This window comes from Mus caroli, unplaced genomic scaffold (genome assembly GCF_978045245.1).
Source record: "Mus caroli unplaced genomic scaffold, Mus_caroli_1 scaffold_3, whole genome shotgun sequence".
In the NCBI taxonomy this organism is placed as follows: Eukaryota; Metazoa; Chordata; class Mammalia; order Rodentia; family Muridae; genus Mus; species Mus caroli.
In genome coordinates this window covers 55553219-55579676 of record NW_028227258.1, presented here as the reverse complement: position 1 = coordinate 55579676, position 26458 = coordinate 55553219, and the positions used below count along the sequence as shown (strand labels likewise).

The following is a 26458-nucleotide window of genomic DNA, read 5'->3' as shown; positions in this document are numbered from 1 at the left end:
TTATGCGGGGAAAAGGGCAGGGGACAATGCCCCTACGTCCCCCAGAGCTCACACACTCACCCCATAACTGTCTCGTGTAGCACTAATTCTGATAAATAGGCATGTGCCATGCAAGTTTAAAAACTAAGCAGAAGAACTTTGGGATACAGCATTAAGTTCCGATTGTCCATGCTTGCAAGCTGAACTTTGCTCTTCCAACTCTGAGTCCTTTACAGTCTTTCTTTATAGGAGTGACCTCTGGAGTGTTTGCTTCCCAAGGAAGTGAGACCAGTTCCTACCTGTACTGTGACACCTCAGTCAAGTGATATGCACTAACTGGAAACATGAAGTTATGACGTTAGGATACTCAGGTTTTGAAACAGGGTCTCACTGTGTAACCTAGGTTGACCTCAAATCTCAATCCTTATTGCTTCAGCCTCCTGAATACTAGAATAACAGTGTACATAGTGTAAAATAGATATGGAACCTGTGGCTGGTGAGTTTATACAAATCAGATATGTAATCGGTGAAAGTGAAACTGATTAAATGATGTAGTGTGTGGTGTAGAAGTGTAGGCTGGACTAGAGGAACAGAAGAGTATACTGCAGTAACTCAGTGCCATAGCAAAAGAAAGGAGGTAGATAATTTAAAAAATGACTTAAAGGCAGAAGATGGAGGCTTCGGAATTTCCTGGTGACTGTTACTCTCTGGCAATCTCTAAGCTTGCCAAACCTACTGGAATAAGCAGAAAGGGCTATTCTCTGAGTAGGTTAACAGAATATCTACTTCTAGTGAGTAAGTTGGATGTGTGGTGGCAGTTTCTAAAGAACTCTAACTTGTTACACAGTGGTAAGAAAGCACACTCACTTTGTATGTGGTAGGGAGCCCATTCCCAGCCATTCAGTCACCTGCATTCCTGTGTCACACTGACTGTGTCTGCTAGCATTCATTGGGTCTCTGGGAGGACTCAACTCCAGCCTTTGAACTCCATGAAGCTGCTCCCCACCCTCACAGCACTGGAACAAAGATAAGGAACTTGGTTATTTAGCATTTTTTTTCCTGAGCTTTTATCTTCTGGATGGCATTAAGAGTAACCATATCTGTGTTTCAGCCTCAAATTCCATATTGAATTTTTTAAAATTGCTTTTTGAGCAATAGCTTTTCCCTTGTTGCTTAACCAGTCATGCACGCGGAGGCTTCCGTCTCTAGGCTTTACTTTATAGTGGCTGCCCTGGGAGACCAGATGAAAAACTTTATGAGTATTGAAATCCCCTCCATTCAGAAATGTAAATAAAATAACCAGCACAAGCAATCAGCTTATGTCAGATTCCATGGGTTTACATTACATGGAGAAATTACAGTGCAACCTGAAACATGCTGCTTAATGAATTCATGGTGGTGTCACAATTGAATGTAAACCCCTGAGCTTTCCTTTTGTGAAAGGTTTCAGAAATCACCTTTAATAAAGTGCCCAGGAGAGGAGGGGAAAAGCTGAGATGACACTAACAAACACCATCACTCGAAGTCGCCACCTCCCTCCCAGCACCTACTCATGCCAGCGAGGTGAAGCAGAAACCTAAGCTACTGCCCGCCTTTGGCCATAGTCAAGGAGCATTGAAATACACATGCTCAGCACCGCACTGGGGTCAGCACACAACCCAGTATTTATGCTGTGTTTGAAAGTGGCATCAGGAAACTGAACAGAGGAGCAGGATTGCCATGTAAGTTAGGGAAATTCTGTCAAGTACATTAGATTAAATAAATATTCTGCTAAATAGAGCTGCTTTTATCAACCTAACAAGCCACAAATCTAACCAACCACGATCTAGTTGGAGACCAGGACTCAGAATCTGTCCACCCTTGGCTGTTGGTCCAGTGCCCTGTTGTGCGTTAGAACTGTCTCTCACTCATCAGTCAGCTTGTTTTGTGGTCTCTAAAATTCTCCTGAAGTTTCCCTCTATCCACTGTGTCCTTAGATATGATAAACTGTGACCACAAAAATCCAATATATCAAATGGAATAAGAGTCAGACAAGTTTTAAAGTTTGGAGTGAAGGGAAGAAATGTATTTTCCATTGTAAATTATTCCTTTTTTACATTCTCATTTCTTACACATTTGACTTGACTGATGTCAGGTTCTGGGCCTAATGCTACATTCATGTATCATATCTCTAGGCATTTAATATCACTTGATTAACTCAGAATTTCAAATGATAAGGATCAGTAGTTAATAATGCATAGCATTTTGATGGATTTCACAAACAGCCATCTCTTTGAGTTGTTGTATGTGTATCAGATGAACTTATCCCAGTGCTTTCCCATAGATGCCCTGGAGTTCACCGACATAGCTCTTCTGGGACTCTGAGCCTTCTGACACAGTCACCTCATAATAAAGCTCTGGGCTCAGCATTCTGGTTTCTCTGTATTCCCCAATGTATATAGTATATACTTGTTTGAAATTCCTAATATATTGCTTGTACATTCTTGCTTGTAAGCCTCAGCACACACCAGTTCCTTCAACATAGAATGCTTTCCTCTGACTGCCTTCCAGCTGTTTTTGCCTTATCTTATAACATTCCAGCTCTCGGGCACCTCCTTTGGAAAAGCATCTCTGATGGATCTCATTCATACTCTATTCTAAGATTTGTTGTCCAGTCTCTGTTTGTCTCTGTGTAACTGCTGTTTTTTGTGTGTTGTCTCCCAACATTCATAATGCTAACAATGATGGCCATTCCCCAACCCCTTGCCCTTTTTACTCTACACAAACCTATGAAACCTACTGACAGCCTGTACAAGGTCATCAGTGTCCTAGTGTACCTTTCTCCCTTTTTCTTGATAGTTGTGTTCCTTGCAGAAATAAGGCATCTGTTGAGGCGAGGCCTGCGTGTCAGCATGTGGGTCCTCACATTTAGGGAACACTTAGCCCTTTGATTTGTCCCATCTCTGCATTCTTCTCGGACATCTTCAAGGTACAGACATGAAACCAGGAGTAGACCCAAAGATAGAAGTAGGGAAATTTCCACTGAAAGCCAAGGTAGAATTTTCCTTCCTTTTCACACAAGATCTATGAAGCTGCTGTTGTCAGCAGCTCACCAGACATACTCCTGCTCCGACTCTTTTCCAGGAGTCAGGGTTAGTTTAAGAAAAACCTCTTGCTAGAAGCCATGACCTCGCACTTTTATCCCTTCCATCTGGTGTGCGGCCTCATGGGGCTGTGCTGCGATGCAGGAGGTGAGCAGTGGAATTCTTTAGATGGTGACTTCTGAGCCCACATGTGGAGGCAGTTGGGGGTGGAGAGCAGGAGAGCAGTGAGAGCCAAGATGGATGGACCAAAAACTAAGGCTTGCTGCAGGAGAAATCCTGACTGTAGGTAGGTGTTCTTTCCCCAGCTCAAGCAGGGGCCCAGGTCAGAGCTGCAATGTCCCGGCCTATGATTGATGAGCTCTGTGCTTCTGCAGCTTCCCTTCTGACTTCTCAGCTGGGGTACACCAGTGAGATACGTAGGGGATTTGAGGGCTTATACTATCTTAACCAAGTGTACTCCAGTGCAGGACAGGGAAGGGTTGGATGAGCTGCTTCCCACTCCCCTGCCCCCACTGTCCACGAATAAACTGAGACCCCAATTTTGAGTGAGTGCAGAAGGAGGAACTGAGAGAAGCAAGAGTTTTTGATCAAATAAAATCTGCTTCTGTCTCATCTTAGAGATTTTCCTCTGCATCATAGATCTCCTTTGTCTTAGCTGTGTCCAGCCTGCAGCCCATAAACCACATGTATCTGCACATAGCAAAGAATTACTATAAATGCAGCCCAACACAAAATTATAGTTATAAGCTTACTTAAAACACGACAGGCTTTGTGACTTGCCTGCACAGTTCTTGAGCAAAGATTTGTATTGTATTGCCAAGGTTGGACACAGTTGGTAGATGAATTGCAGTGTCTCAGCTAGTGTCCTGAGTGGGCTTGGGTGGGATGGTGGCTTCGTTCTCTCACCAAGAACTTGGTAGTGATTTTTAAAAAGAATGAAGTCTCAACAGAAATTCAAAACAAGCCATGTCTTCTCATGACTACTTCCATTCTGCCTATGCACCACTGGAAAAGAACTTAAGAGAAAATAAAACAAAAAAGTTGAATGCTAATCTGAGGGATGGGGTGGAGCTACAAAGAATAAGAAGCAATGGCTGATGAAATGCAGAGTTCTTTGTAGAGTGATGGTTAATAGTGACAGAGTAGGAACAAGACATTGATGAGGTTAGGGGAATGTAGGCTTAGCCTTCATAAGCTCTGCTTAGATACTCTGATGACAGTCTAGGACTCCTCTATGGGTTGGGCCAGTTAATAGTAGTTTCTGTTTTGAAGTGCTGGTACTATGGCAACACTCCCCTACCCCCAAATCCTAACATCCTCAGACTTTGAAAAGAGTACAAGGTATTTGAAGCTAAAGGAAACTAGGTTGGCATTCTGGTGGGATCATTCACTGTACCTCTCTGAATGGCTCCATCAACAGAGTACTCTCCACCTCACAAGCCCTGCAGTGATGGTGAGACCTATATATACATGCCCAAGCATCTTGTGCACAAAAGGCTATTGTGAGCACTATTGCTATTTTTGTGGAATCCCCGTCTTGGAATTTGTCTAAAGTTGAAACTGGGCCGGGTGTTGGTGGCACACACCTTTAATCCCAGCACTTGGGAGGCAGAGGCAGGCAGATTTCTGAGTTTGAGGCCAGCCTGGTCTACTGAGTGAGTTCCAGGACAGCCAGGGCTACACAGAGAAACCCTGTCTCAAAAAAAAAAAAAAAAAAAAAAGTTGAAACTGTGGCTTGGCTTTTTTGTTTGGCCAGAGTTGCTTACAGGGGCTGATAGTGTTGACAAAATGGAACCAGAATTCTGCCTTCTTGGTTAAAAAACTCCTATGTCCAGCTGTTCTGTCTGTAGATTCATGGGCCAAATGGAAGTGAACAACAACAAAAGATACTCAACAACAAAAGAGTTAGAGAGCAAAGCAGAGAATATTCATCTTTCAAATCCTGGGTGACTTCCACATCCTAAGTGAGTGGCTGCAGCAGTGATAACCCAAGCTATGGAAGTAGGGAAACTTCAGATCTGTTAACTGAAACCTGTCAATCATCCAAAGATAAAGACCACTCCTGAAAGGTCAGCACCTGGGACGCATTCACCCTCGTAAAGCCACTGCTTGTTCTTCCAGACCCCCTCTTAGGATCACTCCTGGAACCAAAGGTGTCCTGTTTTCTGGTCTGCTAAGAGTGTAAAACAGCAGATCATAAAAAGCATGCCCAGTGACAGTGCATAACTCGGGGCAGGCCCAGGAGGCTGGCCGGTCCAGGTTTGAGAAGTTACCCGGCCTCAGCCACTCTGCTTGGGTGGTAATTCTCCACCCTTGATCTCTTCTCCATGCCCTTTCTGTGTCCTTCCTCTACCACCTCCCAGGGGAGTACCAATTCCCAAAGCAAACATTGCATGCATGTTGATAATGTAGTTTTGAAACATTCCTTGCTTGTAGCTGACCCTGTTGTTGGTGTGACTTCTGGAGGATCTAGCTGCTTATTTTAATTGTTGGGAGAGGTGAGATTATTATAATTCCCATACAACCCCAAAAAACGCTGTGGGAGTCTGTTTTGAGTCCACCTTCTTTCTGCACATGGGTCCATGTGTGTCCTCAGAGTTATGCTCAGGCTGACAGGAAGGGCAAAGAGTAAAATAGAAGCATGCCTTTCTTATATTCCAACATTGCTTCGGAGGTGCCCAGCCCCCGCAGTACAGGCCGTTCCCAAGTGTAAGGTGGGGGCAGAGGCCTCCAGCAAGGCCATCAATAACCAGGTGTGTAATGTGAAGCTCTCTGTATTTCATTTCTGCACCCAGGGCCAGCTCTGCAGGGTTGCTTATGGAGCGCTCTGTGTCTGGCACCTCTCTCCACCAGACCCAGGCGCCCAGGGCCCACCGACCTGCCCAGGAATGCACTGCATTGTTCTCTGCTGCTGTAATTTGGCTGCAGGAGCTAGGCAGAATGCCTCCCAGGGATGAGAAACACTCTCCCTGGCCGCCTCCCTTATCCCCAGCTAGCTTGGGCTTCTGCCCTATGACCACTGAGAGCATTTAAATACAAATTTTAGAAAGGTGGGGTGGGGGCGGGAAATCCTGATTATCTGTCTTCTATTAAGTCATGCAGAGACTTATGTCCTGAGTGGGTCTAAGAATTTGGCAAGAGACTTGATGGTTGGTGTTCTTGATAAGCGATGCAAGAGAAAGGGGAAGATAGTTTCCTAAAGCAGCAGAAAGGAAGAGAGATGAAGCCTGGAGTGCTCCTAAGTTAAATCTCCAAAGCTTTGCACACAGACCCTCAGGACAGTATTTTCTTCTTTTAATCTGAAGTACTCTAATGAAGAGCGTGCTCTGATGCCATTGTTCAGAGCTGAAAACTGAAATCTTCTTTTCTATAGTGCTGAGTTATGGGGTATGGCCAACATTCTTTCTTCCTGTTTGTTTGTTTGCGACAGGGTCTTACTCTGCTCTTAAACTAACATGGAACTCACTGCTCATAAACACAGCTATCCTCCTGCATCAGCCTCCCGGAGTGTTGGGATTACAAGCATAAGCCATCATCCTGGCTCTTCTATTTAAAAGAAACTGCCTGCAGGCTGTGCAGCTGAGGTATTTCAGCCACTTCTCCAAAAAGATCCTATTATCCCTAAAGGATAGAAACAGTATCTTTTAAGTTCATTTTGTATCCAAATAGCTCCTATTGAAATACACTGTCCTAAATGTTTATCAAAAGATAAATGAAATAAGGGCCAACAAGAGAGAAAGGAACTGAGGAAGGAGGTTAAGACACTACTGGTGGGCAACAAACCTCTACCATCTAGAGACTAGACAGAAGAGGAGGCCTTCAGAGCAGACGAGGAGTAGGTAGCAACAGAATTCTGTGGAGTCCCGGCACGGAATAAAGTTCTTGTTTTGTTGCTTGTTCCAAATCAGTTTGTTTGTATAGCGCAGAATGAGCGCCAGTTGTCTAAAGCCAGTTGGAATGCAGAGACAAGCTAAGTTCAGAGGAAAAACTAATTGCTTGGCCACCATTCCTTCTTGGGGCCACACAGCTTCCGTAGCAGGACTCGGATAGACATCTTTTCTCTCACATAAACACCTCACTTTACAAACTTCTCACTCCCTGGACAGCTATTTCTCTCTGAGCCATTTATAAGTGGTTGTATATCTTTATCAGCTAGAATTTGGAGCCCAGGGAAAGGCATGGAGTAATATGAGATGTCACAGATGTCTGCCACAGCTAAGAACCCAAACTCAAAGAGAATACAGCACAAGTAGATTTACCTCAGACTGGGCTCCCCAGTGAAGGCCAATGCCATCACTGATACAGTAACTTGGATGTTCTCGCCCCTGCCCCAAAACTCCTCTCTTCCAAGAGAAGTCCCTCTCCCCCTCCACCCCCTCCGTGACCCCACCACTGGCTCATCAGTTATCCCGTTGACTCTACTCTGTGAGGAAGACATTCCCTCTGCCTGACTCACTCAGTCCCATTTCTCCAGTCATCCCCTCACCACAGACCACAAGGGCCCTGACTAGCTCATGTTTTGTGTTAATGGATGTGAAACCGGAGCAAATCCCCTCACCAAAAGAAAAACCACACTAAACTCTCCCACACAGGTCTCAGCAGGTTACACAAATATTAGTCCTATCATCCAAATAAATCTGCCTCTGTGGCCAGAGCTGTGCCCACCCCCACCCCACCCCACTCCCCAGCCTCCTGCTGCCTGGGCAGAAAGAAGTTCCTCCACAAACATCCGAGAGTCCGATTGGATGAAGAGGAACCTGAGAAGAGAGAGAGGAGCTATATCCAGAATTCCTTGTGAAAGCCTCTTAATCTAGTCTGTTGTCTGCCCAGACAGCCCTAAATCAGAAGGTCCCAGAGAAGCAGGAAGCACTTGGCCAGTGAGAAGTGTTGATGACGCCTATCAGTCAGCTGGAGCTTGGGGCACACTTAGATCTCAGTTTCACCCTCACTTTATAGATAAGAAAATGGGACAGGAGAATTTAAAGACCCTGCTGAAAATAAAAAAAAAAAAAAAATAGAGAGTAAATAGCTGGGATTAGACCTAAGTCTAGCTGTGGATTTCTATACTATTTCTGTTTATCAGTAGGGAAGAAGGTGACCATTGTCTAGGCCACATAAAACTAGACCATCAAGGTTTCAAACCCCCATGTCATTGTGCCTGCTCTCTTTGAAGACTCCACTCCTGTGTACCCTAGTTAGGCAATGGTCAGTAGCACAGAGAGAACCCTTCCCTGTTTAAGTCGATCATGGAACGTGCAGTAGTTAACTGTTGGACCTGGTGAATCACAAAATAAAGATTTGCTGGGTAAATGAGAAAGGCCTTATAAGATGTTTGCCACCTCAGCTCCAGCACCAGCTCTCTCTCTACAGCTGCTGCCTTTTGTTCCTACTTCAAAGCTGAAGATCCTCTCCTCAAGAACTAGCAAAATGCGAGATCTCTGCCTTCCTAGTATACGCTGATCCTCACGGAACCCTTGAGATCAGGTGCGCTCACCCTTCCCATGAGTTTACCTCCCTTCCTACCGAATCTCCGGAATAATGGATGCGGGGGAAGTCCCAAGGCCTAGCCAGGCTTTCTATGTCATTCTCTCACAATCCTGTGCCGGGCCTCTAATGGCCTGGTAAGAATTTGACCCACTGCAAGCTACCTCACGCTGACCAGGCAGCCAGTGAGCAGGCTGCTGCTGTCTGCTGTAGGTGGAAAGGGAGGCACAGAGAATCTGTATCTGTAGAGCACTATGGTTTTCCTCCTCACCAAACCACTACTTTATAAGCTGCGTAGAAGCATGATGTGGAGCCTTGTTCAATGTGGCTAACTCATCTAGCTATCTCAGGGTCTCAGCAGACTACTGTGGCCTAAGATTGTCTGCACGTACTGTCTCCAGCAAAGGGACAGGCAGTTTTATCTCTGTCCTATCCTCAGGCAGAGTAGCATCAAACACAGAAGCCACCTCCAGGTTCCCTTCCTGTTGCATACCCAAAGAGTATCAGAAGTCAGTGCAAGCAAAGGGGAGAATGAGCCTTGACTTAGTGCAACTCAAATCACTCTGAAGACAGAACCTCTTCTGCTCTCCCTTCAAACCTCCAGATGGATCGTCAGGGAGCCACTCAGCCTCCGATATCCATCCCCTGTCAGCATGTCCCTAGGGCTAAGGAACCAGCCGGCCAGGACATTGGGGTCCCTCCGGATCACTCTCCAAGTCCGTAACAGAAGCCATAGCAGCCCAGGAGTGAGGGTGGAGGAAGGTGTGCATGCAAGGATCTTGTGCTTTTGAGTCAGAGGCTTGAAGTGAGAGGGAAGAATGAGGTATCTGTGTGTTCAGGTCTGGTCCAGCCACTCTGCCTTCTTCGGGGCCTTGCACGTGTGAACATCCACAGTGTTTCTGCACTCCTTGCACCGCACAGCACAGCACCAGTGGAATTTGCACTCACACTGGGTGACGCGGGTGACCCGAGTTGTGTCATACCCTCGGCCGCAACACATGATTTCACACCCATCTGTTCCTTTAGAAGTCTTGCTGCAGACGCGGCCTGCGGTACCTAGGGAACCTGAGTCAGGGAAGAGAAGTGAGAACCAAGTCACTTTTGTTTATGCCACTCTGGGTACCCTTACACCCTTTTTTTTTGTTAAGATTTATTTATTTATTATATGTAAGTACACTGTAGCTGTTTTCAGACACAGCAGAAGAGGACATCCAATCTCATTACAGATGGTTGTGAGCCACCCTGTGGTTGCTGGAATTTGAACTCAGGACCTTCAAAAGAGCAGTCAGTGCTCTTAATCACTGAGGCATCTCTCCAGCCCACCCTTACACTCTTAAGAAGCCATAAAGAACCTCTGTTTCTGAAAATATAACCAAAACGGTCACTTGTTGCCCTCTGACCCAGGTTCCCTTGTTGCCACTATCAAAGCTCCCCAGAGGCACCAGTTCCTGCAGCCCCCACACTGCCATGTCCTCTTCAGAATCTAGCTTGAAAATAGAAGAATTGCAAGTCAGGTGAGGTTCTCTATATTGTAGGGGATATGATGGCATATTATCTGTGTTTAAATTCTAGTTGTACTATTTCATAGCTGTAGCTATTTAGCAAGTTAATGATTGTATCTGGGTCTCAGTTTTCATATATGCAAATGTATACAAAATAATGGCTAACCAGGTGTGGTAGCACCTGCCTGTAGCCCCATCATGCAAAATACTGAGGCAGGAAAGCCACTTTGGTTCTAGGCTAGCCTGGGCTGTGTAGTAAGTTTGAGGTCAGATTAGAATGCATAGTAAGATGCTGTCTCGAGGAAACAAAACAACTCAAAATCTAATGTAATAGATTGTTAGCATACATTTGTTATTTCTGTCCAACAGAGATGGGCTGATTGGCATGACAGGCTGGAAGCTGACTGCAAGAAGTTTCTGTGTTACACCCCTTTCAGAAGGGATTCTTGAAAAGTAGGGTAGCTTTCTCCTTGCACAGGGAATGCTAATTCAAAAGATGTCAGCACAAAAAGACCCCATCAACCCTTTTCCTACTAACAGGGACCCCTGGCTTGAGACTTCAAGAAAGAGGTCAACAGCAATTCCCTCCACAATCCACTAGGATATGGGGAGGAAAAAAAGCAGAAATTCTTTGTTTTTTAGCTTATTGGTTTAAAATCTCTGATTTAGGGCTAAGAGTGTAGTTCAGTGGTGACGTACTTGCCTAGCATGTGCAAGACCCTGGATTGGATCCCAGCACTGTTATAGTGACAATGACAACCATGTAGAGGACATGAATATCTTATAATTACATGGTATAGCAACAACATGAGCAGACGTCTAAGCGCACATGCGCACAGTGCACATATGTGCTCAATTTTCTTTCTTAAAATTTTTATGTATGTGTATACATATGTATATATATAAATACATACACACACATTATACACACACACATATGGGGGACCACAGCATGCATTCAGAAGTCGGAGAACAACCTGTGGAGGTTGGTTCTCTCCTACCATATGGTACCATGGGGGCCACACTGAGATTAACAGGGTTTGCAGAAGCACCTTTGCCTGCTGAGCCACTTTTCCAGTCTTGATTTTACTTTTTAAGATTGATTTTATTTATTTTCTTGTGTGTGTGTGTATCTTTGTATGTGTGTGGGTGCCCTCACAGTCCAGAAGAGGTCATCAGTCCCCTGGATTCAGCTCTGAGCAACCTAATGTAGATGCTGGAAACTGAACTCAGGTCCTCTAGAGGAGCAGCAAGAACACTTAACCACTGAGCCATCTCTCCAGCCCCCTCTATTTTCTTTTTTAACAACCGGAATCTATAACCCAAAATGTTAGCAAACTACTACTCTAGACTATGGGCTGACTAGGTCTACATATGTTATTCTAACGCCAAGAGCTGGGTCCTCAATACCAAAGTCCTCTTCTACTATCTGGAGCTGAACAAGCAGACTAGCTACTAACTGTGCTAGATCTCTTAAATTCAGAGAATTTAAATTATTAGCTAAACTAAAAGGTTTTGGTTTTGAATTGGACTAACAAGTCTGTCACACTTGTTCGTGGTTTTATTCAGTGTCATTTGCTGCCCAACATCAACTGTCATGCTAAAAGTATTAAATGGACAATCCAAAGATAAATGACTAAAACTTGTAAATGTCTATTATTAAAATCATCCTCTTAGAGCTGGCGAGATGGCACAGTGGGTAAGAGCACTGACTGCTCTTCCAAAGGTCCTGAGTTCAAATCCCAGCACCCACATGGTGGCTTACAACCATCCATAACAAGATCTGGCGCCCTCTTCTGGAGTGTCTGAAGACAGCTACAGTGTACTTACATATAATAAGTAAATAAATCTTTTAAAAAAAAAATCATCCTCTTATCCGGGCATGGTGGTGCACACCTTTAATCCCAGCACTCAGGAGACAGAGGCAGGCAGATTTCTGAGTTCAAGGCCAGCCTGGTCTACAGAGTGAGTTCCAGGACAGCCAGGGCTATACAGAGAAACCCTGTCTCAAAAAAAAAAATCATCCTCTTTGTGACTCAGTGGGAGAGCCCAGCATATTACAAGGTCCTGGGTTAGATCAACAGTAGCACTAAAGGAGTGGATCTACTCTCTTTCTTATCAATTAAAAATTACACTTCATCACAGGTATGTATGTCTAAGAAACAGAGTACATAGAAGGTTTAGTACTACCTGCACTTTGAGGCATCCCTTGACCTTGGAGCACAGCCCCCATAGATAAGAGGGAACATATGTAATCACATGTGGCTTGTTGCTTCTGCACTGGAAACAGCAGCAATGAGGATTCAATCAACGTAGGAAGTTTAGTTGGGCAGTACTACCGTGGAGGGGATCCCTGGTTCCATGCTCAGGGGGTGGGGGGAGGCTGATATCATTGGGATCTTTTGGGGCTTATGGGACCTTAAGTTTATGCCTCTGAGAAAAATTAATAAGTGTATGACTCATCCTCCCTCCAAACTCCAAAGATCCTTCTCCAAAGACACATTTTAGGGATAGTAGAATAGCCTATACAGATATGTGGAAATGGTTCCTGGGCATTTAGATATGAATCCTCTGCATTAGACCACATGGAAAAGATACCTCATGGCAGTAAACCACCAGGAGATCAGAGGGCCTCCCCAACCTTTTTGACTTCTAGCACTCCCTAGAGTTCATATAGCCTTCATTATCCAGGTGGGATGCTACCTTGCTTCCTTTGGGCTGAAGCACTTTGGCCACTCAATTCTAGAAATAATGGGAAGTGCAAACAAACAGGATGGAAACCAGCCATGGTGCAGGGCTCTACTCTGCCAAGTCTTGACTATTGAATCTGCCTGGGAAAAGAGCCTGAGACACCTACGTGAACCTCTATCCTGACTACACCTCTCTCAGTCATGCCATCCTCCACTTGGTCCAGTCTCTCAGGTGGCGGTCATGACAGGAACCAAAAGAGAAGCAGCTCCATTGAGCTACACATTGTCCCTGGTTTAACTTACCTGGACCAAGATGTGAGCTTCCATTCTCTCACAGGAACACCTTATCACCTTGCAGCGTTCCCAAGACCCCTGCCCCACTGCCACGCATAATTAGAGCAGACTGAGAAGCAGCCATTTTCTGCTTGTAATCATGCATTTGCTGCTTCACCAGCCTTGGCAGAGACCTCCTGTTCCCCTCACTTCTTTTGTAGTGGTGGCATATCAAGAAGCAGTTTTGATTCCCCATGTTCGTGTGTGTGTGTGTGTGTGTGTGTGTGTAGCTCACCTCTTGCCCAGAACTTGAAAACAGGTGGCTCATTTAAATGTTCTCTGAGTTGTACCTACTGTATCCCAGACACCAGGGATATAGTGAGTAACATAATAACATATGACCTGCCAGCCTGAGACCTACCTATCTCAAGGCAAGGTTTTCATGTAAGAAAGTGACTGACTCCTTTCCCTTCTTTAACTCCTGCAAGCTAGACAGCCCTTGATAAAGCAGAAGTGCCTGTGCTAATAAGTAAGCTCCATGATGTCTCTGCCTGCTTCTTTCTCACCTGCAGCCTTGTCCAAGACACAGTAGTCAGGGGAGTTGTCAAAGTAGACAAGATCAGTCCTGGTGGCATGGCGATAGCCCTGGCGCGCTGCTGTGAAATTGGCCCCATCCTGTGTGGCCGTCACCTGCACAGCCCCATCATATCGCCTCCTCAGGTAGTCACCTGTGCGTCGGAAGTCTGAGAGTGCCCTCCAGCAGGTACGCAGAGTACAGGAGCCACTCACACCATGACACTTGCACTCCAGCTTCAGGAATCTCCGAACAGCCTAGGGGAGAGAGGAGAGAGCTCAGGACACTGTATGGGCATCCCTGGGGTCAAGCAGTCGTGCTCTGAGCTCTGCTGATCCAGGCCTGCGGTTGAGCCCACGGTGATTCTCTGCCACATCAGATCCCACCCAATCTTCCTGACCCATCACAGAATCTCTTCTAGGAAATCTTCCTGGACCAACAGTCCTTTGTTCTTCATGATTGCCTGCTGGATTGTCAGCCCACAGGAGTCTGCTCCTGATGACAGCCTGTATATCTTTTAAAGGGCTAAGTACCATGTCTTCTGCTTTTATAGCACACCATTTCTCAGTATAGTACACAGCAGATGCTCAAACACCAGTGAATAGCCTAAAGCGATACCTGAAGCTCTTAGTTATGAAGGGATTTTTTCTTCTTAGAAGCAGAACAAAACAAAGCTACTTTTGGGTCAGAGATACTGATATCAAGGAAAGGCACTTGCCATGCAGCCCTGGCCACCCGGGTTTCATCCCTAGACACACACTATAAGTAGAAGAAGAGAACCAGTTCCACGGAGTTGTCCTCTAACTTCCACACATGCACCATGCCATGCATGCCTGCCCATAGAGATCATGCATATATCCACAACAATAATAAATTAAAACTTAATAAATTAAAAGCTACTTTGGGGCTTGGGAGGCAGCCAGGGATTTAAGAGCACTTACAGTCCCTGTGAGGACCTGAGTTTAAGTCTTTAGAACCCGTGTAAAAAGCTAGGCATGGTAGCACATGACATATAATCCCAGTGGTGGGCACTGGGGCACAGAAACAGGAGGATTGGAGGCAGGAAGATTGCTGGGATTGAGCCCCAGGTTCAGTAAGAGTCCTTGTCTCAAGAGAATATGGCGGGAGGTAGTGGAACAAGACACCTGACATCCTCCTCTGTGACAAAGCCCAGGCGTACACATCCACATGTGTACACACAACCATAGACAGATCAGATTTTTAAATATTTAAAATTTGCGTTTTAGTCAGGCATGGTGTCACACACAAATAATCTCAGTACTCAGGAGGCTGCGACAGGAGCATGGCATCGACTGTGAGATGAACCTAGGATATCGGCAGAGTGAGACCCTGTCCACAGGACAAAACAAACAAAGCATCATAGGCAGGACGTGGTGGCACAGGCCTTGAACTTCCACACTAAGCAGGAGAGGTAGGCGGATCTGTGTGAGTTCAAGACCAACCTGGTCTATATATCAAATTCCAAGATAGCCAAGACTTCACAGACCCTGTCTCAAAAGCAAAGAAACAAGCCTGGAGTTTAAGCCCCCACCTCACCTGATTCCCTATTCCACACAGAAAAACCAAACCAAAACCAAAAGGAAGGAAACTGGGAAAGAAAGAGAAGAGAAAGGGAAGATAATAAAAAAAACAAAAACAAAAAACAAAAAACAGAGAGAGAGAGAAGGAAGAAAAAGGAAGTTATTTCTCTGTCTTATGAAAACTTGATTGTGGTTATGTATTCCTATGCCCCCTCTGCATTCCCAGGCTCCATGCAGTCTGTGGCAGAATGTTAGGGATCGTGGAAGTGAACAAGAAGCCATTGACTCCTCTACCTTTGAATTCAGCCTGTGGTCACACTAACTGGTTTACACCAGAAAATGTACATTCCCAAATGTGAGTACTGACCGTGCGACCACAGCGGTTGTTGTGTAAGTTCATGAGGGCCCGGGCGTCCTTAAGCCTCTTCTCTTTGGCATCCACAAAAGCCTTGGCAAAGCGAACACCGTAGTGGATGTTGTCACTACAGCCACCCCAGTCAAAGTCCCCTCGTTGATCATGGTGCCGACCGCGGGTATATGGGTCACAGCTGCACACGCTCAGCTCACCCTGGCTGCAGGCCCGAGTGATAGCGTGGACCACTCCTGCCGATGAGATAGCATAGACGAACGCTGCCTCCCGGCTGCCTACACAGGAGAGGCAGAGACTTATTACAGGAATGGCCCAGCCCGTGTCTTCCGTTCCTCCTCTTCCTCCACATCCACCACCACCACCCTCTCCATATGTGTGTGTGCGCGTGCACACACACACACATACACACACACACTTACTTACTTCTGGGTGTTTCTCACAGTGTCTTACTCCATGGTCCAGGTCTGGAAAGTGTTATGTAAATGTAACCTGGCCTTGAACTTGAGATTTTCCTGTCTCAGCCTCCATAGTGCTAGGATTGCAGAGCCAGGCCACATACCCAACTCTGTCCATCCCTTTCTTCAATCAGCACAACTTCAGAAGTCTCCTCAGCTTTTCCAGAGCCCAACCCACCCATCAAAGCTTCCTTGTGTTCTAAGAGCATCCCTCAGAGTAGCCATCCTCTCCTGTGAGGCCTCAGTGCTCCACTCCTTGGTACATCTGATCTCTTAGGCTAACCTCTACTCTGTTTCCTTTTGTTTTCCCTAAGGGTCTCCCCACCCCCTCCCACTCTCTCTTACTCTCATTCTTGCTCTCTCTCACCCACTCTCCCATGCTCTCTCTCTCTCTCTCTCTCTCTCTCTCTCTCTCTCTCTCTCTCTCTTCCACCCACCACCACCACCACAGAATAGGGGGAGGGGGAAGAGAGAGAACTAGCCCTGATGCAGCCACACCTGTCTTAGCCAACATTCCAGGGGTTTCAGGCCACCGATGCTGGACAGTTCCCTCGCAATGTGGACCCCCCTGCCCGGGGGGGGGGGGAGGGGTCAGCCTGTTCAGAGAACCAGACTAACCTCAGTCTGCTCTGGTTCTCCCCTTGCCCTGCAGTTCAACACCCCCAGTTCTTCATCCGCAGAGTCCCACCTCACCCACTTCCTCCTCTGCCTTCTAGTTCTGCTGAACCTTTGCTGAACTGGGGTCAGGGCAACGGCTCTTGGAATACTTGCATATCACCTTCTGTTTACCTTTTGTGCCCATCGCTATAGTGTTAGGGTGCCTGGGTGACAATGGTGATTGTGGTGGTAAGAAGCAGAGAACCTGGTTCTCGTCCTTAGCCACAGAGTTCACGGATGCCCAGCTGGGCTTGGGTATGGGGAAGCCAGAGAAAGGCAGGAGTAAGATGGAAGTAGGCAAGGAAGATTTACCTAGACTGACTGTCTTAGAGCACTTAGGTTGAGGGGCCCTGGCTTACAGTCTAGGCTAGAGAGCAGCTGTCCCTGTCTCCCAGGTTTGCTCACAACTGCTTCTTAAAGTATAAAGTTTGTGTGGGGAAATGAAGAGGGTGGTGCCTACCCTTCTAACTCCCCACCCCAAGCACAGGAAGGGAAGGGGCGTCAGAAGCTTGGAAGAGAACCCTACTTCTGAGCATGGCACGGCCAAAGACAGTGTGGTCCCGGTCCAGTGTGGTGCAATTCCAGCGGTGATGACGGAACTGGTGCTGACACTCTCGGATCCATTCCCGGGCACCTTCACCTACTGAGCGCATGATGTCTGGGTAGCGCTGACACAACTGCCGCTGCCGGCTCACCAGACCGGGGATGTTGTCACAGATCACTCGGGCTCCCAGTGCCCCTATGTACCTGTAAAGTGGAGATGGCCTTGTCATAGCCTCCTTTCTGAAAGGGGCTGGGCGTCAGCAGAGGGATAAAGAGGTGAGTTATTTGATATATAGACCTTAAAAAACATTCCTTCCTTTCCCAAGACATTCTCTGAGGCTGGTGGGTAGAATCATTACCTGCAATGTCTGAGAGAGAGAGAGAGAAAGAGAGAGAGAGAGAGAGAGAGAGAGAGAGAGAGAGAGAGAGAGAGAGAGAGAAAGCTATGCAGTTGCAGGAAGAGAGTAACTGGGTAATTGAGTGGTCTCCACCATTACCAGGCCCCTAGCCAAAGGCCAAAGTGACACACACTTCTAGAACACAGGCCAGGCTTGTGGCATATCATACAAACTCAACGGTTGGTTTATTTAATAAACACTAAGATCCTCACAGCAAAACAAACTAACAAAATGAAGATCTGAGACAACACTCTTACACGCTGGTGTGAGAGGCACGACACAGTGGCTGGCCCATGAAGATCACTTGGCCACAGCAGAATGAAGAGAGGAGGGGGCTGGAGAACTCAGAGTGAGCAGGTTTGAGCAATGTTTACAGCTTTGGATCTGGTAGCTAAAACACCCTGTTCTAATCCTGAGGCTATGGAACAAGGCCCCCATCTTTAACCCCGCCCCCACTCCTGTACCCTTTACTTCCACTGACAAAGAGCTGGTCGCAATGGGAAGTCTGAACAGGACTGAACAGGATAGCACAGGCCTTTGAGACCAGCACTCAGGGGCAGATCTCTCTGAGTTCTAGGGGCATCCTAGTCTACATAGAGAGTTCGAGGCCAGCCAGAGCTACATAATGAGAACCAGTCTCTTTATCAATCATCAATCAATCCATTCAATCAATTAAAATGTGATAGAGTCTCTAGTTTGACAAATTTACAAGCTTGAGCAAGACAGCCACTGAAGGATAGGTGGGCTGCCAGCATCATTCAGAAACTGCTCAAGGCAATATTACCTCTCCTTTCAAATACTCTTGCCCTTGCACTCTACCATGGTCTCAGGAGAGTCTGGAGAGAAAACAGGAGCATATCACCCTTTCTCCCCAAGAGATGAGACTCATTCCCTCTTTCTGCAGCTCAGCTTCTCTGCCTTTCTGCCTCGCTTATAACCTACAAACACAGACACATGCACATAAGTGCAAGTGCGCACGTGTGCACATACACACACACACACACACACACACACGACACTTGCTCTTTGTATTTTCAGTATATTCTATTCCAACACGTAAATGGAACTATCGCTGTCTTTCCTGGTGGGAACAGGTGGGAACTGTAGTGACCAGTTGCTACTGCAAACAGAAAAACTTCGGTCTGAACTATGAATGAGCCAGTGGTTTGGCAATGGCCCCAAAGTGGGCCTAAAGTGAGTGGAGAGAAGAGAAGGCAGCCAATAGAGGAGGGGCAACCCAACCAGCCCTAAGCCATGCCCCCACCATACATTCCCACAGCCAACCCTCACCACTAGTGACAGTAACCCAGGCAAACACAAGGAGGGTTGGCGCTAGCCTCTTCGGGAACTCAGGAGGTCTGATGAGCCCCATCTGTCCCAATAGAAGGGTGAGAGGCCGAACCTCCAGGAACAAATCCCATGGACTCAGCATCCCCAACACTGTCCATCAGGGCAGCAGCTTCCAGGAACAAACAAAATAAACACCCCAGGCCAGGCCAGGCCGGAAAGGCCTGCCTGACGCACAGCTTTGAGTTACACCCACTGCCCTGGTGCTTTGTTTGGAGTATTGAAACCATCAGAGTTGGAGCTTGTCCCTGTCTCACCACCGCTCTGCTTCCCCAGCTCAGCCCTAGATTACTGATCTAGGCAATGGGCGTTTGTTTTTTTATCTGGGGCTTGGAGGGAGGAGGATGGATGGGAATGGTAGACCAAGAATCCAGCCCTCATAGACAGTGTGGAGTAGGGTAGGCCAAACTCTGGTGAAAAGGCCTTCCTGTGGTCTGACTTTAATCCATTCCGCTGTAGCCCACACTGATCTTTCTTATTACGTCCTCAGTGAGCATGGGAACATCTGGTCGGTATATACGATGGGAAGATAATTAGGTTTTCCTACTACCATGCTGGTTCCTAAGTAACTGCTTCAAGACCCTGCATGGGGCTTGCCTGCTGTCTGGTTCTCAGAGCCCTTGTAGTCAAACATGGAAACCGCCAATGATACTGACTCTGAAGGCGAACCCATCGCCCTCAGCCCAACGAACGCTTGCACAATGCCTGCCACGTGCCAGTCACTGAGTTTAGTTGTTAGGGGCACAAAGACTTCATGATCTCCATCCCCCAGCTCATTGTCCTAGAGAGGATGCCTCTGTCCTGACTTCCTCTTTTCCCTTTCAGAAATTAATTTCTTCGTTTCTGCCCCAGCCTCCTGTGCCAGGGGGCTCCCTTCACCTGCCTTTGACCAATTCACCTTCTTTCCTTTGGCAAAGTCACTAGGACCAACATTAGCCCCTTGCTTGGGGTCTGAAAGGACCTAGACTCCCTCTGCCTCCACATCTGCTGAATCGCAATCTTCCTGTCAGTATACCGAGTGCTAACTAAGGAAAGCTCCTGGCACACAGTAAGTGCTCAGTAGCACTGTGTGCTTGCTGGTTATCCCTGCTTCCATCTCTCCTATGCATCCCTCATTCTATTCCGTTAGCTTGATTCCTGTCAACACTGCCTGTTCTTTTGCAGACGCTTTATGTTTCTATCTTTTTTAATAGAATCAGGGATCTCCCACTCCCTTTTGTTTGCTTGTTTTATTGTTTTGTTTTGTTTGCTTGTTGCTTTGTTTTGTTTTCTTTTGTTTTGTTGAGACAGGGTTTCTCTGTGTAAAAGCCCTGGCTATCCTGGACTCACTTTGTAGGCCAGGCTGGCCTCCAGCTCTCTACAGAGACCTGCCTGCCTCTGCCTCCCAAGTATTGGGATTAAAGACATGAGCCACTACACCTTGCCTATCTGATTCCTTTTGTATCTACTCATTAGTATCAGTGTTTCAACTCAACACAAACAGGACTTAAAACGCAGAGAAGACTGTTAGCTTCCCCCCACCCCCAATCTGTTCTTTGTATAGTACACAGGTCTCAGATCATTCTGTAAAAGAAAAAATAAATAAATCAAGACATAGCTGGCAGTGGTGGTTCATATATGATCCCAGCATTCAGAAGGCAGGAACGGGCAGCTCTCTGTGAATTTGAAGCCAGCCTGGTCTGTATAGAATTCTAGGGCAGCCAGCGATGCATACATAATGAGTTGCTCTCTTAAAAACAACAACAAACGAACAAGATGATACCACAGAGTGTGAGTCAGGGAAATCTCAACATTATGGGTTCAGAAACATTGATGGAGGGCTGGTGAGATGTCTCAGTGGTTAAGAGCGCCGACTGCTCTTCCAAAGGTTCCAAGTTCAAATCCCAGCAACCACATGGTGGCTCACAACCATCTGTAACGAAATCTGATGCCCTCTTCTGGATAAATAAATAAATGAATCTTTAGAAAAATAAAAAGAAGCACAGAAACATTGATGGAAAGCCCACGTTGTGAAGGATACTTGAGGAGAAACCAGGATGAAGGAAGCCATCTAAATTCAAACACAGGGGCTTTTGTGGTTGGTTGGTTTCTTTTGTTTCTGAGTCTCACTATACATCCAAGACTGGCCTAAAAGTTATGATTCCCCTGCCTGAGCAAGAGAAGCACACACGCTTGATTAGAAATAAAACTGTACGACTCCAAAATTGGTGTAAATTTAAGCAATTTTTCTTATTATTATTGAGATAGGGTCTCACTTTTGCCTAAAACTTGCTAGCTTGACCTGGAACTTGCTAGCTTGACCTGGAACTCAAGTGCTGGGGTTCAGGCTTTGTGCCACCTCTCCCAGCTCATTTTGGTTTTGTTGTTTTCCCTTCCTATCTCTCAATCTCTTCATTGGCGTTACAGGGATTAAAACAGTACCTACCTCACTCACTCAAACTGGAGATTAAAGGTGATGCTTCACAAGGCACTTGGCCATGGTGCTGGAACTTAGCAAGGGAGCACAGCAGAGTGCCTGTGTATGGTAACAGTAGAACTAAGACGACACTGCCCTCTGCTCTCTCTTTATGAGCGCAAGAACATGCCCAGCTCTTGTAAGTCTCCATATATCCACATTTCTTGTCACAGACTGAGAAGAAACCACGTGTCTCTTCTAGTTAAGGGAAGACGCAGAGGAGTTATGGGAAAGGAAAGGGAAGAATCCTGAGCTGTGAGATCAGACTGTTGATTGCTCATAGGGATAGCCTTCTGCTCCAAAGTAGAACACAGACACACTGAGTCAGTAGACATCCCTCTCCTCCGGGAACTGTATGATTGTACACAGTACTAATCTTACTGGGTTTGAGATAATCACCTTGGGGGCCAGACCCGCCCCGCCTTTAGAACTCAGGTCTCCTCCTTCTACAAGTGCTGACCACTGAGACAGACATCTATGGCTGTAGCTGTGACATCTTGAGGTCAGGGAGACAGAAATGAGCTTTGCCAATGAGCTTTGCACCCACACTCGTCCTGGCCCTGATGCTGCCTTCCTTTGTTTCACATGGACATAGGAACCACTCAGTCCCTCTGTCACCCTACCTAGCTCTTCCATCTAGCAGCATCTTTAATATGAACCACTGTGGATGGAGAGAGGGAGGAAATGGGAAAGGGAGCAGTAGTCAGGAGTGAAAATGGGGCTCTCTCTCTCTCTTTCTCTCTCTCTCTCTCTCTCTCTCTCTCTCGATTCATGAGTACACTGTAGCTGTCTTCAGACACCAGAAGAGAGCATCAAATCTCATTACAGATGGCTGTGAACCACCCTGTGGTTGCTGGGAATTGAACTCAGGACCTCTGAGTCAGTCAGTGCTCTTAACCACTGAGCCATCTCTCCAGCCCAGCGAGACTCTTGCTCAAACTGGTGAAAAGCAATCAAGTGTTTTGAAAAGCCAGTTGCCATGTGGGTCAGATTAAGGTGAGCACTGGGTACTACATGCTTCCATGCTTTCTTCACAGGGAACCTGAAGTCCCCAGCCAAACTGGGTCATAAAGATGGGGCGGAGGGGACCACTCTAGTCACTGAAAGGCTTTTTTTCTCCATCTTCCTTCTTTCCCTTTCCCTTTCTAAAGGAATGTTTCAAGCCAGATGTAAGATATAGGCCTCTCTGCTTCCTCGTCTGAACCCGCCTTTTTGCCTTCTCCAACACTGCAGAGATAAAAAAGATCCAAAAGAAAGATTTTTCTCTAACAGGAAAACAGGGGTGGGGGTGGGGATGGAGAGAGCAGCATCTTGAAATGATAGGAATCTGCAGCCCAAGCTGCCTTGCCCCTCAGCCAGCTACCCCTCACCCCTCCAGCCCAGATTCCTAGTCCAGGGGAGAAAGCAGCTACAGGGTGCAAGAGAAGAGACCTCGCTTTGTGGGAGGTAGATGTGGGGGTGAGGAGGGGGTGCTTGTTTCAGGGGAGGAGCAGAGCAAGGGGGGAAGGGAGACACTGCATGTTAGAGAGGGGCACTGGCCCAGCCCAAGAGGCCAGTTTGACTGGAGGGGTGAGGAGGAAGGATGAGCGATCCGAATCTTTTTGCAGTCCGATTCTACCCCCTTTGCCCTTTCTGGAAAGAGGATGCGTATCCAAAGGGGGCTGGAGGAGTCCTGGGGCTGGGTCGGGAATTCTACAAAGAACACAGCAGGCATCCGGTGGATCCTGGACGCCTTTTGCCTCATCTGCCCTTTGGAAGTGTCTGAAGATTAAGGCCTGCAAGAAGAGATCTGAAGAGAGGGTCTCACAACTCTTGAGACTCTAGAAGCCCCTGGGGCTTGGGGAGGAAAGGTGAGAGGTTATGTTATCTGGGACAGGAAAGCAAAAGGGGGCATTGGTGTTCCAAATTACACCCTCAAAGCCAAGGCTGGTGACAAATGCCTGCGTTATGCAACCCCAAGGATTTAATTTGTTTCGGTTGTGGGCATTAGGGGAAGTTTGTGCCTCAATTTCACTTCTAAGCCTTTCCCTGGATGCTACTGGCTCACTGTGTGGGCTAGACTAGCAGAGGGATGTGGGGAACAGCCAGCTGCCCCCCTACTCATGTCTCCAAGGACTCTTAGGTGGTGTAAGTTTTTTTTGAAGACCATGACCATGCCAAACAGACACTGCAGGATGTGGAGAAGCGACTAGTTCCCACCCTGAGAGAGAATCACGGAAGTAGCTTCTGCCGTAGAGGCTTCAGTAGAAATACCAAGGGGCACAATGGGGCAGCCTAGGGGACTTCAACCATCAGCTCCCTCCTTCCAGATGCTCAGTGCTCTCCTCTCCAGCGCCTCATTTTCTCCAGCTCCTCACTGGCCACTGGAAACTTCTGGGACTGTGTCCTTCCTCTAACTCCTCCTAGGCAATTCTGGTGCCTAAGCAGCCGATGCCCAGAGCAATGCACTAGTTCCAGTAAGCCTACCAACCCCAGATCCACACTTACCACCAGGACGTGTCTACACGGGCTGGGAGAGTCAGGAGTAGCAGCAGCAGCAGGCAGGCAAGACCCAGGCGGGCGGAAGATGGGGACACGTCGGGGGCCGTGGGTCTGGGCACGGGGACGCGGGCACGCCGAGGGGCGAGCTGCGCGGCTTCGTCCTCACCCTGCAGCTTCAGCATAGCTCCCCGCAGATTCCCGCCGCTAAGCCCGCAGGGCCGTGGACGGGCACTGGCTGGGCTTCCTCAGGCGTCTCCTAGATCTCCCCACAGGGTGGCCATGGGGACCACGGGCGACCGAGGACCTCAAGGCACGTGGAGCCCGGGAGCCGGACGCAGGGTTCCCAAGAGCGCGCAAGCTGCAGAGCCAGGAGACCGACGAGCGCTGAGCCGGGTGTGGGCGGTCGGGTGCGGTGTCAGTGGCTCCGGGGCGCGGAGTGCGGCGGGGGCCAGAGCGCGCCTACAGCCCCTGCGGCCGCAGCTCTCATTGGACGGGGCGGGGCGGGGCCGGGGACACGCGCGGCCTTCAGCGCGGCTCCGCCCGCGCCAGCCCGGGTGCTCCCCGGCGCCCTAGGTGTGGCGGCCGCCTCCTCCCCTCCGTTCTACGGGGCGCCACCGCGCCGCGCCCCCACCTGCTCTGGCCACCCGCGACGGGGCTCTTCCCTGCCTGCAGCCCCCTGTCCCTACCGACGCCACGCCACGCCACCGGGTCCTAGCGCCCTTCACTCAGCAACGCGGACCACTGCGTTTGATGGCAAGGCGCACCCGGTGTGTGTGGCGGGGGAGAGACGTGGAGAGGGTTGCGGACACTTCCAGTTCTTTAAGTACAGAAGATGCACTTTCTCTTGGTCCTCCCATCCTTGCGCTTCTGGGAAACTGGTAGACACCCGGCCAGCAATAGTTGAGGGATAGTGGAACTCCTTTGGCCACGCTGCCCTCAGGGGTACCGTGGGCAACCGGCCTCGGGCGGCAGACCCTCTCACGAAGGACTCATCGTACCCCCGACCCTGCCCACCGCTTCTCGCACCCACTGCACCGACTGCATCCTCTCGTCCCGCCCGTCGTTGAGAGTCTTGTCCACCTTGGTGCTTTCCCCAACTCAGGGCAGCGCAGCCACCCAAGAGACACACCTGCGGACGGGACGGCACGCCTGCCGGTGCCTTGACGGCTGGCCAGGGCTCGGCAGAGCTCGGTCTCTCCCAGTATCTACGTCCCCCACCCCCTCGGGCGGAGTTGCGACTGGGAAAGAATCAGAAACAGCTGGGCTGCTTTCCCGCACCAGAGGCCAGGGTGGGGGTCCTGCGGAGAGGGTGGAAGCCCTGGTGCCTTTTCTCCCCCCTCCCTTTCCACCCTTCTTCCTCTCCACTGGTCCCTCAGTCCCGCAGAGTTGGGAGGAGGGGGTAGTTGGGAAGAGGATTGGAAGGATACCTTGTTCCCTTTGTATGCTCCCCCCCACCCCCGCCCTCAACGGGCTCTCACTTCCCTATGTGTGAAGTTGAAGCCCCATAGGGGCAGAATGATCCTTACTGAAACATAAAAGTTCTTTAAAGCCCGGATGGAGCCTTTCAACTGGAGACTTCCTCTGAGGTCTGGCCTTACTCCTTCAGCCTCAGTTTCTCCTGCCCAGCCTCCCATTCCCAGGTTGTCTTTCATGCCTCTCCTCATGATTTTATCTAAACTATATAGTCCTGATGTAAACATCACGCTGGTCACTGCCCACCCACCTTAACCCCAAACTCACTGTCAGTCTGTGTTTGGTGGGGGTGTTAGAGATGCCAGAGTGTGAAGGACAGGGTACAGCTGGCTGCAGACATCTCAGAGACAGAGAAGAGAGAACAATTCAGAGGGGCGTTCATCCTCTCTCCCCTCAACTCAGTCCTCTGACTGCAGTTTCTGTGGTAAGAGGCAAAGTAGATGTGCCAATTCCACAAACATTATTTTCTTTCATCTGATAGAGTCGTGCTGGGCTCCAGGAAAACACACACACACACACACACACACACACACACACACACAAATAAAAAAAGCATTTCTGCCTTCAAGGAGCTTACACTTTATTGAGCAAGACAGATAATAAACACAGATAATAAGCACGGGGAATGCTACAAAGTGGTGAGTGCAGGGGGGGGGGGCTGTGGGCGAATCGGGCAGGGTAAAGGGGCCTCATCATGGTGATAATGAAGAGAGGGTGTGAGCAGGCAGGAAGTAAGCTGGGCACACTGGGGCAGAGCACTGTAAGAAGCAGAGTCAGTAGGCACCCCAAGACAGGAGCCATCAAAGCAGTCAGCTAAATGGAGCAGATTGCCCTAGGAAGGAGGAGGGGAGTTCAGATAAGTAAATGGAGGGTAATCTAAGGTCGGAAGGAGAGAAGGTGCCCACCATCATTGGGCTGTGTGGATGTAGGAGGGGCTAGGCTGGTTTTGGATGAGAAAGGGGAGGGGGTGAATTCAGGGAGCAAGTGGAACCAGCAGCTAGCCATGTTGTTCCCCTCCTCCGGACCCCCATTCCTACAGCCTGGTAGACTTCCCACTGGTAACAGGCTCTAAGGCCAGTTTCCCTGTAGGGTCAGGTAAGGGGCTGTGCCATTAGGCTTTCCTGCCTGAAGCTCTCTCCTTGGACCACTCTTA

General features: G+C 48.2%; 1 protein-coding gene across 1 annotated transcript; it reads right to left on the bottom strand.

Annotated features, from left to right (window-relative positions):
- Window positions 1-9271: 9271 nt before the first annotated feature.
- Wnt2b (Wnt family member 2B) lies at window positions 9272-24014 on the bottom strand. The gene is made up of 5 exons (XM_021158650.3): window positions 23839-24014; window positions 17135-17355; window positions 15494-15771; window positions 13578-13842; window positions 9272-9611 (listed from the first exon to the last, which is right to left on the bottom strand). Exons 1-5 carry the CDS (start codon window positions 24012-24014, stop codon window positions 9382-9384), a joined length of 1170 nt encoding a protein of 389 aa, XP_021014309.1. The 3' UTR covers window positions 9272-9381.
- Window positions 24015-26458: the final 2444 nt, after the last annotated feature.